Raw genomic sequence first — 12,545 nt, 5'->3', positions numbered from 1 at the left:
TTGCCAAGCTTGGGTAAGCTGGGATTTTGCTCACACCAAAACTGCTTGACATCCATCCCAGCCCTTCTGAAATTAGCTTTCATTCTTTGGTCTTCTTGGAAGTCAATGAAATCATCCTTTGCTGAATCATTATCACTCAATCTCGATATGACAAACGAGAAAGCGTTTTGTATCCAAATGGATTTCATGCTAAGATCATCAATATCTGGAAAGTAACCCACAAATTTTGCACTTAGACCTTCCAAATGATTTTTGACTTCTTGAAGTATTTCTACAGGTAGTGTTTTATTTCCAATAAGGATATTGTCAAGGATTGGAAAGTTTGCCAGGTTTCAACGCCAGATAGGCAATTTCCTTGCAAATGCGACAACTTTTCCCCTGGCCTGAACAATGTCCGCATCCCTTCCCTGCATTGATATGTTCAAATCATTGAGGAGACTGAAAATATCAGCCAAATATCCCATGCTAACAATAAAATGTTCATCTTCAAAATGATCAGCTAGGGGGGATTGTTGATGCTTGAGGAATTCGAGAATTTAATTCCGATGTTCTACTACACATGCAAAAACACGACTCAGCCAACGTACCTCTGTGTGGTAAAGTAACACACTGTGTTCTGCTCTAATTTCATCACAGAATTTTTTAAATAATTGATGCTTCAATGCAGTTCCACGAATAAAGCTGAATGTTTGCACAAGTATTCCCATCACATCTTTAAGTTTCTTTGGCAATGTTTTGGATACCATAGCTTGGCGATGTAGAACACAGTGTGTACAGAGCACATGTGGAGCTTTCTCATTGACCATAGCAATGAATCCAGATTTTTTGCCAATCATGGTAGGAGCTCCATCTATACAAATAGACCCAATCAAATCCCATGCCAACTCATGGCGATCAAAGAACGATTGAATCAGCTTGAATACGTCAACTGCTTTGGTTGTTGTTTCGAGTCGTTCACAGAATAGAAACTCTTCCTTGATGTTCTTTTTATGTACATAGCGTATAAATACAAGCAATTGACTGTGGTTTGAAACATCATTTGATTCATCGATCTGCATGCTGATTTTTGCAGGACTTTGTTTAATCTCGATGACAACTTGGGTTATTATGTCCTAACTCATGTCTTTAATTCTCTGGTGTACAGTGTCGTTGGACAAGGACACCTGACTTAATTGCTTCGCGGCATCCTCTCCCAGCATGATTTTTGCCATCTCCAGCGCACAAGTTTCACGAGGGTCTCCCCAATCGTGTGGAGCTTCTTTTCTTTGGTAATCATGTACAAAACTTTGTAGGAGGCTTCCAAAAAAGGTTCTCCAGGAGCAGCAAACCCATATGATGAAAAAGTTGATATCTGATCACAACGAACTCTTCTCAACTTAAAAGCATCAATCGATGTACCAACGTGATTACTGTACTTTCAAGATGTTCCCTCAGTCCTGATGGCTTCATATTTCCATTGCTCATTACCAAATTGCAAATCATGCATTGGGGTCTTTCAGGTGCATCTCACACAGGTGAAGCCAAAACCAACATATGAATCATTCCACTTCCGTTTTTTGACAGACGACATTTTGCAGAAAATCTGTAAAAGGAAAAAAGAAAAACTGCAAAAAGCACTATGTACACAACGGTAGTCAAATACAGAATGAATGGCAGTGCGCAGTCGGCGCCTTTATATACAATGCAAAACGCACTTCTAGAGTCTTCGAGATACGTACATTGCCAATAAACGAGTAAATACACGCTTGTTCAGTAAATATACATTTATTAAATTTAAATATTAAAATTAAAACGCATTAAATTTAAATTTAAAATTAAAGTTGTAGTAAATACACACGTGTAAAATTAAATACAAGCATTTGCAGGAAATATCGAATGTTCTTGAAGATTCTATCACGTTCCATTCACGTACTACCCAAGTATAAATTGATACATTAAATAAAATAAATACCAGTACCCAGAGATTGAATCCCATACCCCCAGCATTTGGTTCCCATACCCCCAAGGGGTATGGATACCCCGGTTAAGAACCCCTGACCTAAAATCAGCCATTAACATAATCCACATTTCCTAATAAATTTAAAAGAATCCCCTTGTATAATGAAAATCTGGTTTCTCTAAATTCATGTCTAATGGTGGCTTATCACATGTATATTCATTTATTTAGCTGATACTTTCATCCATAGAGTCTTACACCATAGGTTCCTCCACCTTCATATCCCTGAGCTTACTGCTTTAAAAGAATTGCTGAACGGTCTTGAAGGAGAAATCAAAAAGTATAATCCTCTCAGTTTTGCCAGCTTTGTTTGTCTGAAAATAAGCCTTCTGGAGCAGATCAATAATTGCATCAACTACTCCTGTCTTTGTCCAATAAGCAAACTGCAGCGAATCCATGTGATCTTTCACAAGAAGACTCATATAGTCCAGGAGCAGCCTGTCAAAAGTCTTTATGATTTTGGACGTAAGTGCCACTGGTCTGTAAGCATTAGGTGAAGTGGTGCTGCCTTCTTTGGAACAGTAACAACACATGATTTTTTTCCACAGCAGTGGCACTTTTTGCTGTCTTAGTGATGGAATGAACAGGTGGCGGGGGATACCAAAGTGTTGGTCAGCACAGGCAAAAGAACTTGAGGACTGACTCCTTCTGGTCCCACAGCTTTTCTTGTGTGTAGGAGTTGTCTCCTCACTTAGTCGTCAGTTATAGACAGCCCACAATGATGTCCAGAGATGGACTCATCACTAGCTGTACTAGTTTAAGTTGTAGTAGTCGTTGATGTAGTGGTGATGGTGTGAGGTGACTGGTCATTGGTAGAGTGGTGATGGTGCTGGGAAGAGGGAAAATTTATTAAGAAAATTGGTTTAGGGCATTAGACTTTCAACATTCTCCTCTAGCCCATGAGCCATAGAAAGCTTGAGTTGTTTCTATTTAGTCATTCTGGTGTGTATTTGAGAGAGGATTTGTTGTTTGTAATAACATGAGAATATTTATTTATTTGTTAATTAACTGAACTGCTGTAAAACTTAGATTTACCCAATAAAATAGATAGATAGATAGATAGATAGATAGATAGATAGATAGATAGATAGATAGATAGATAGATAGATAGATAGATAGATAGATAGATCTATCTTGTAATTTACAGTCCAACAGTTAAATGGTCGTGAAATATTCTTTCCATGACATATAATCTGACATGAAATTACTCTAGTAAAGTACTCTATGGCAGCATTTCTCAAGTTTTATGACTTCACTTTAACTTTGCATTAGTCCCTCATGGTGAAACATTTGCTAATGTCAGAGCAGGGCGAGTGAGGCATAGTGGTTTGCCTTTCAAGAACTGAGTGTGCATATAAAGGTAGAGAAGGGAGATTCCCATTTGCAGATTGAAAGCAAAGACAGGGAACATTTTGTGCAGCATTGTTGATCACTAAGGTGACCCACCGTGAGCCACTCCTAACCCACTGAAAACCTGTGGTAAACCCAGCGACGGCAATCCATGACCCACCGGCGGCAGCCCACAACCCAAAAAGGACTTACAACTCAGTTGTTGAGACGCAAAGCTCTATTATAACCAACAAAAAAGAATAAGTATGTTTTCCCTACTATCCATGATAGTTAGGAACATGCTGTTACATATGAGATAGACAGTTTGTGGGATGCTCTGATATATAATAGTAAGAAACAGTAGAAGTCAGCTAAGCTATGAGCATGTTGCCTGCTTAATGGTGACATTAAACAGAATGGAGAGCAACCTTGCTGCCACAGTGTGTCTATAATCACATTACATGATTGCCAAGCATGGTTTCCCTTTACTTTATTATCTTAAACCAAATGACAAGGGAACTAAGTGCACTATGTCCCTTATATGCTGACTATTTCAAGTATTATTTTTCTAAAGAACATTATTTGGTATTTATGAATTAGTTGGAATAATAACCCTCCCTACGACCCTTTACATGGTTATACCATGAAAACCATGAGAACTGATTTAGATCATTTATGTTAGGTAGAATGCCCAGTGCGGGCTGGGTGGTCTCATGGCCTCGGAAACCTTTTTGTTTGTTTTTTTCTCCAGCCCTCTGGAGTTTTTGTTTGTTTTTTCTGTCCTCCCGGCCACTGGACCTTACTTTATTCTTTGTTATTTAGTATTGCCGTATTTTTTAAAAAAACAAAAACTTTTCTTTCTTCATCTTGTAAAGCACTTTGAGCTACACCATTTCTATGAAAATGTGTTATATAAATAAATGTTGTTATTATACATTATTGTTGATGTTTCTATGCTGGAAGAAAATTATTCCAACAGAAATCACAATTTAAAATAAAACATAATTATTATTTAAAAAATATGCAGTGCAGATTCTTTATATATAAATTAAAGCTAGTGCAGATTGACTAATTCATTGTTTTATTTATGTATTTATTGATCAGTCATGAATATTAATAGTACACTTTATATAACTTTTTCACAGAAATGCTCACAACGTGTTTAACAGCAAACAGATAAAGTACAATTTAAACAAAAAGACAGAAACAAAATTAATTATTAAATAAGAAAGTATTAAGATTGTTTTAAAAGTGCTGAGGTTGTCCGTAGTTCTCAGGTGGTCACGTAAACAGTCCCATAGCTTGGATGCCCCCATTAGTTCTGGGAATAGCTAGCAGGGTGTCATGCAACAATTTAAATGACCTGGCAGAAGTGCACTTGACAATCATGTTGCTGAGGTAGGGAGAAGCCAGGCCACGTAAACATTTAAAAAACAATAAAAGAATTTTAGAAATAATTTTAGAAGACACAGGCAACAAGTGAAGGGCTTGAGATCATGGGGAAATGTGGCCCTTAATGATAATGCAGATAAGGATTCTTGTAGCAGCATTCTGTAAAGGTGTAAACTCTTTGGTTATTTTATATTTTTATACAACAAATGAGATATTTACTGAACATTTGGGAATTTACAGTTCATGGGGAAAGGAAAACAAGTGCTATAGTTTACATTACATTTTTTCATCACGCTATTAAAAATGTCTTCATTGTAATTAACTAGCTGGTTGCCAAGGCAATACATGTTAAACATTGCAACAGGAAGACAATTTATTCTTTTTTTTATAATCAATGAAAGCACCTTCAAAAGACCAAATAGTAACTTATGCCAGTGGGTATTAGCCCCCCTTTGGTGCCTGTGATTTCGGGACCTGACTTTGGCAATCCTGTTAATGATCAGCCTTTCAGACTCTCTCATGTAACATGTAACACGTAACATCCCAACAAACTCATCGTCGTCCAAAAGGTTTACCAAACTTCTTTCTTAAAACAGGTGTGAAGAAATAACTAATTCTATGCTTCACTCTCTTAATGAGAGTCCTTTTAGCTTTGCCATTCAGTGACACTTTCCATTTGAAATAAAGGAATACGAGCATACACTTTACCACACAAAAATAACAAAGCAGATTATATGAGCTGGTGTTGGCCAACATAAGCATGTTTTCAGTAGTCTTATAAACAATGCTAGCTATCAATAAATAAACACAGTTACTTAAATATGAATAAATGCTTAGGAATTAAATGAATTCTTTAAAATAACACACCTGAAATCATTTGTTAACATTGGTTAAACATTAAAGTCTGTATATTAACTAACAGTAGTCATTACATTGTAGAAAATTGATTCACATTGTTCCAAACAGTTCAAAACAGAACAAAATTCATATCTTTTAGTTGTAATCCAAATGTGTAATACATTTTTGCATCCATTTTGTAGCCTTATGACAAATAAAAACAAAGGTTAGTTCATCTGGTGAGCTGCACACTCCTTCATTTGCTGAGATCACACATTGTTCTATTCAATATCGGTCATCTTTAACTGCATAGCCATTCATTAGCATTTCTTGTTTGTACAATGTATTTTTTTATGGAGTCATACTGGTACTGCAAAGCACCACTGAAGAAATAGATGAAATCTGCAAGACAAAATTCAAATGTGAAATTGGATCAGTCCTGCGAAAACAGAATTCTTTCTTCATATTTATTTATTTATTCAACTGGAAAAACTGCAGTTGGCAGGAGATGTAATAATAGGGTGACAAGTGCTAGTGTTACACAAAGCTAGAAACTCAACCTATTTGCCATGTATAAGGAGCTTTCATTTTCTCAACATGTGGATTTTTCTTTGGGTTCTCTGGTTATCTAATCATATCCCAATGTTATGTAATGGTGATCTGGCATCTCTAAATTGTGTCAGTGTGACTGAATGCAGGTAAATGCGTAGTTCCCAAGTTGTGCCCAGTGCTGCTGTGTTTGGCAACAACTTGTCACAACCTTGAAATAGATGAAGTGGATTCAAAAACAAATGGATGGATGGGCGAATAACTGAATATGTTGTGCCCATTACTAACTTATTTATTTCAGCTCTTAATATTTTCATAATTTTTACTTTTAAATTATTTAAAAAAAAACAAAGTTCATTTTTAAAGTACTGTTATATAGAAGTAGTAAGGAAGTCCTGGAGGTGTATCATTTTGGTAAAGAATGGACCTGAAAAGGAACTGGAGACACCATAAGAAACATATATTGTAAATCTCCTTCCCAAGAATACACCAATGATGATGGATGACCTGATAATTTCACTGTGAAAACAGCCTTCACTATAATAGTAAATTAAGAAAACAGCCTTCACTATCCTAGTAGTTTAAAGTATTTTAATACAAGATGAAACCCCATTACTTTGATATAAATCATTCTTACATAGTGGTGTGGTTCCCCATAGTACACACTTGTCTAGCAGGTATTTTAAAGAGTACAATTCTGGCAGTCTTACTATGCCTTTTTGCTCTCAGTACTTAATATGGTGTATAAAATCTACAAATTATTCTCTATATTTTTATTATTATATTTTGCGCAGTCCAAACAAGATGAATTCAGATGTAGGAGGCATTATAATAAAAGGCATATCCTTTTCCCTTACACCTCACTTTTATAATAGTTGTTTACAGCATAGTGCTAAATTGGTATTACAGCCTGGGAAAGGAAGACTGAGCCATGCCTTAAGCTATTGATTATTTTATGGATGGACATCTGGGACAACAATTTGGTTTACAGCCTGGGAAAGGACACGAGGCAATATCAAAAAACTTTATTATCTGGGAAAAGATAGATTAAAGAGTTTGAGCAAAATTCATCCATCATATTGACAGCCAGCCAATCATGTGCATAGAACATTCATGTGTTGTGAAACCACAACATGAAACTTTATAATAAATATACCTCATTTGAAATTAAAGAAGAAGAAGAGAAACAGCGACGACAGAAGAGTGATGTCAGAGAAGACAACAAAGACACGTATGACCAGTTTTCATCCGATCGTCAGTTAACAGCATTTTCATGAACATCGATTGCTAAATCAAACGCCGCCCCAGGATATTCATCCCTGTCATCTCTACTTTTTCTACTTTTTATCTCTATATATATTCAGACTTTCCTATCAGTACCTATTTTCTATTATTCTTTGTTCCAGTGGTATTATTATTCTTGTAATAAATACCATGCTGCTTTTAACTTTTTATGCTTTGTCTTAATGTCTATAGAGTGATTGAAATAATAAGTTAGATTTCTTTGAGCACCTAGTGCAGCCGGAGATTTGCCATTACCTCTGTGTTGTGAGGTTTATTAGGTTTAGAGTGACAGCTCCACTCAATAGTAGTGAACAGTACGTAAAGAAGGGATTCTTGGCTGATAAATGGCCTATAGTCAAAAGTGCTGAGTTTTTGTATGTTTAAATGTATTCTTGTAGAGAAAAAGGCACCAAAGGGTGGCTGACCAAAAGTAATATTTAGGTCTGAGATATCATTAAAACATTGTATGTTGTTCGTGCCGATAATAAGTAAGTCTCTTGAAGTGCTGAGTGACAGGCTGTGTTATACCTAAAGCACTTGTGTGGTTTAAAGTGCTAGAGGTTAATCAGCGTGTGTGTGTCATCCATGGGGCACTGTAGTGGTTAAGGTCTGTGTGTATGCATATAGCCATGTATGTGTGTGTTCATCTTAAAGTGCAACAGTAGACCAACCCAATAACGAACTTGACAAGTACACTTACCCTTGAGGGAAAACAGGTAAAGGGTACTGTAAGTAGAGGGAAATAGTTAACATTTAACATTATACATAGTTATTGTCTGTTTTTCACCTGCATTATTATCATTCTTTAATTTAATATTATTTATTGTATCAGTATGCTGCTGCTGAAGAATGTGAATTTCCCATTGGGATTAATAAAGTATCTATCTATCTATCTATCTATCTATCTATCTATCTATCTATCTATCTATCTATCTATCTATCTATCTATCTATCTATCTATCTATCTATCTATCTATCTATCTATCTATCTATCTATCTACTACGATAATACAGTACTCTACTATGGTGTTTTAATGTATTTCTTCCTTAGATAATTGAAATGTATGTAAAGTCAAATGGAACACAATATCATTAAAGGTGACAAACACAAGACACAACATTATTTTTGCACCACAATCACAGACCCTTTACTCTAACACCAGTAACACCAGGAAGCAACTGGGCAGCCATTTGTCCTTTAGTACCTAGACTTTGACATTATATTTTCAAAAAAGAATAATTTCTTTTCTACTTTGGTATAACATAGCAGGACATTCACAAACTTGCTTAGTCCAAGAGTTGAGGGTGAGGAACCAGCTTTGGATCTTGTACCAGCTCATGGCATAGCCAATCCACACACTATCTTGGAGACCATTGCCAATTAGTTTAATACACACTACTTTGTGGTGTGGGTTGAAAACCAAAGTACCTGAAACTGCTAGAAAAAAGGAGAATGTACAAACTTCACAGAGACGGCAGCTGGACACACCAAGACCAAACCCAAGATGCGAGACAGTTAATATACCCACTGAGTGATTGTATCTTCTTCAAATTACCTTACTTTTACTAATGCATTGATGTTTTAGGGCTTATTTATATGAGTTTACACATGTATCTATATTTACAATTGATTTTGCTATTTTACTGCTATTCTTGACTGTGTCATTCTACTCAGCTTTCAGAAAAGTAAATTGCAACATAGAAGAATATATTGAATGGAATAAATTTACATTTTTCAAAACTCGCCTTGATTGAATCCTTTTTTTTTATTGAAATAGTCATATATAAAGTGTACTTTTTAATGATGACCCAGTCATCCTCAGCGCTGCCTCACAGTTTGACTCAAATACAAATGGGATAGAAGCCTGCCCAAGTCATTGTCTGCACGCAATTGGCATGTTCCCAGGGTTTCAAAAAACCTGCCCCACTTGTTTTCACTCCAAAGATGTATTAGTGTGTGAGCTCTGTAATGAATAGGTGACACCTGAAGGGTTGGCAACTACCTTACAACCAGAGGTCAGTAGTAACACGCTACACCTACTCCATTACTTGTACTTAAGTCCATTAATGGAAAAAATGTACTTTTTAGAAAGATTTTGGCAACAACACTGTTTACTTTTACTCAGGTACATTTTGAAAATGAAGAAATGTACTCTTACACTGTTATATTTCTGATACATTTGAAGTTTTCAGATTTAGCATTTCAACTTTCTCACACTTCTTCTGAGTGAAGGACTGGTGAAAGCTCCCTGCCATCAGCTGGCAGTGTTAACCATGGAACATCACTAATTCACGCGATGTGCTAGACAACATTTCTAGTTGCAATAAACTACTTTTAAGTCAGTTATCTTAATTTATCACTATTATTATATTATTACATAGTGGTACAGTATGTAGCTATCATATCAGCTAGATAGAGTTCAGTAAAACATTTGGATTAGTACTTTTATTTAAGTAATTTTTTCTTATAATTAACAGTACCTGGGTATTGCTTTGGGCTACATTATTCAACTCTGCCCATAACTAATGACTCTTGTAAAGATTCCAGCAACCTGAAACCCTGAACGGAAAGATTTGGGTCCAGAAAAAATAATGGATAGATTTAGTTATGATTAATTGTATCATAATTTAAACTAATAGCTCTGAAATTCTTGCAGATTTTCCATTACAGCAGTTATACAATTCCTGTCTTTTTATATATTAATTATATTGATTTGTATATTGATTATCCTTTCATATACCTTGTGAAAGACTGACATTCCAGCTGGAGAAGCGCTAGGATCCTTACCCAGCTGGGATGCCAATGGCACAGAAGGACAGGGAAGACAGTTTTCTGACTCCCCTGAGGCACTAGATGGCAGCCTCCCTGGATTACGGCACAACTACAGACTCCCACAGGGCGCATTGAGAACTGCAGTTCATTGGCTAAGCCCTTTTGAGTTCCGTGGGTGCCACCAGAGGGCGCTAAGGGAACTAGCAAGCCCAACGGCTCCAACCTCATCCAGAAGTGCTTCTGAGCCATAGTTTTGGGACATCGGAAGTGCTCCTGGGTATTACATAAAAACAGCTGCCTGCCTCAACATAGGGAGCCAGAGTTGGGAGGAGGAAGACAAAGCTTGCCTTGAGGAGGACAGGAGAAAAGATAGAGAGATCAAAAGAGAATTACTGAGTCAAACTTGTCTCTGGGCCTTTGTTGTTGTGAGTTTGGGGAGCTACAGTGCCCACTGGAACCACACACAACCTTTTATTAACCTTGAAAGACCCTGGTTCAGAAATAAATCAAAAGTCTTTATCAATAGATATGTAAGATAGATGTTCCTTCCATCTTGCTTTTTGTTGTGGCAGTTTTGTGCTAATTTAGCACAAATAATGATAACTGAAGAAATAAGCTGTAGACAACAAACTAGTGATGTTCATTCCCCCCATGTATACATGAGTTGTTCTCTCTGCACTCCATTTTCCTCCCATATCCCCTGGACAACATGGTAGATTGACTGGTGACTCTAAATTGTTCTAAAATATATGTGCAATTATGTCCAGCAATAGATTAGCATCTGGTGAAGGATTGATTTCTGTCAGGAAATCTTATTAATATTTAAAATAACTGACTTAACAAAAGTGACCAAATGGACATACTGTACCATTGAACAGTACTGCTGCATCTACTTTGCTTTCCATTCCTGGCCACATCTCAGTTATATGCTTAGGATAATTCATATCAAGTTTCTTTTGTGTTTCATAATACCTGAAAAAAATGAAAAACATGGTACCAATTTTTCTTGTCACACTACTGTACGAGCATGTTAAAATACTGAGCATTAGGTAACATTGAAACATTTCTCCTTTTAAAATATCATACTTCCAGAATGTGTTGTCAGTGAAGAAAAATGTTTCTTTTGTATCTCTGAAGTGCAGGGCAGCATCTATAGACTTGACACTTTTTGGAAATCCAAGATGGTAGATGCTTTTGGGATATCCTTCAAGGATGTCATATTGTTGAACCAGCCAGTATTGATTACCTGAGCATTCACACGATAAAGAAAGCAAGATTAACACTTTGCCTTATGTTCTCTTATCTTTTTATTAGCAAATATTACAGTGAATGGAAATTATTATATTTGAACACAAGAATGCCATGAATGACCTTCACTTATCTTCTTACATGCCAAGGCTGGATCTATCTCCTCGCTGTTATGTATATTATTGTGTATTATATTATTACATATTATTATTAATATTATGTAGGAGAGACAATTATAAAGGGAGTTAAGTATTCTGGATGCACCGAAGTCTGTCCTCTTACATTTAAAGATAGACACGAAAAGTATATAGGACAAGACTCACTCAGGACTGCAACCAGAAGATGAGGACCTGTAATTGGAATTTAAAAGAGGTCTGCAGCACTACTTCTAACTCTGACAGATTTGCCCGATTTCTTGTTTTAAAACAGAATTCTTTTGTGCTCTAGCTAATCTTTCCCAAACAGATGATATCAAGAGCTAATGAGCCTACTGATCCATAATTCACAAAGGTAAAGGATAAGTGTCTGTGTTTCTGTCGAGTTAATATCTCTCTGTCATTCCAAGAGAAAGCATATCAAAAACATTTTTATGAATGCATTTTATTACTATAAATGTTCATAATGTGCCATCTGTTGGAATGACAAATGCAATGCATTGTATTACTTCATGCTTTACAAAATACATTCTAATAGATGGTGCACTGCAGACGTTAACACTGAGATCTGCATTGATTTTAGCTTGTGTTAGAGGGGTAGAACAGCTGGTTGCATATATAAAGAAATGTGCCAAGATGTTTAGATTAAAAATTGTATCCAAAATCATAATTCTTAAAGAATTTAAGATCAATTTTTATTTTATGAATGTCTCTCAAAATTCGCCATAACCATAGCAGCACATTAAATCCTTTACAACTGATGTGCTCCTCAATCCATTCATTAATTGCTAAGTGTTTCTTAAGATTGTGCCAACTGTTCCAACAGATATAGGTCACCAGACAGAACACATTTGTCATAACAGTTTTTTTTAATTTAGATATTAATATTTATACTTGACTAAATTATATTATTTTCATGCATATTTGTTGTTTGATGTAAACTTGTCACATGTAGCAAGATTGTGGGTGAAGAACATTACAA

The 12,545-nt window shown here is 35.9% G+C and overlaps 1 protein-coding gene across 1 annotated transcript in view; it reads right to left on the bottom strand.

Annotated features, from left to right (window-relative positions):
* Positions 1-5,786: 5,786 nt before the first annotated feature.
* The window catches only part of LOC114650497 (neutrophil collagenase-like), a 46,082-nt gene continuing 39,323 nt past the window's right edge, over positions 5,787-12,545 (bottom strand). Inside the window, exons 8-10 of the mRNA XM_028800161.2 lie at positions 11,247-11,406; positions 11,029-11,132; positions 5,787-5,956 (exon numbers count right to left, since the gene is read on the bottom strand). Coding sequence (XP_028655994.2) covers positions 5,856-5,956; positions 11,029-11,132; positions 11,247-11,406 — 365 coding nt within the window. The 3' untranslated portion in view covers positions 5,787-5,855. The remainder of the gene's footprint in view (positions 5,957-11,028; positions 11,133-11,246; positions 11,407-12,545) is intronic.

This window comes from Erpetoichthys calabaricus, chromosome 4 (genome assembly GCF_900747795.2).
Source record: "Erpetoichthys calabaricus chromosome 4, fErpCal1.3, whole genome shotgun sequence".
Taxonomy (NCBI): domain Eukaryota; kingdom Metazoa; phylum Chordata; class Cladistia; order Polypteriformes; family Polypteridae; genus Erpetoichthys; species Erpetoichthys calabaricus.
Note: the sequence above shows the minus strand (reverse complement) of the source record. Positions and strands in the feature narration are given on the sequence as shown.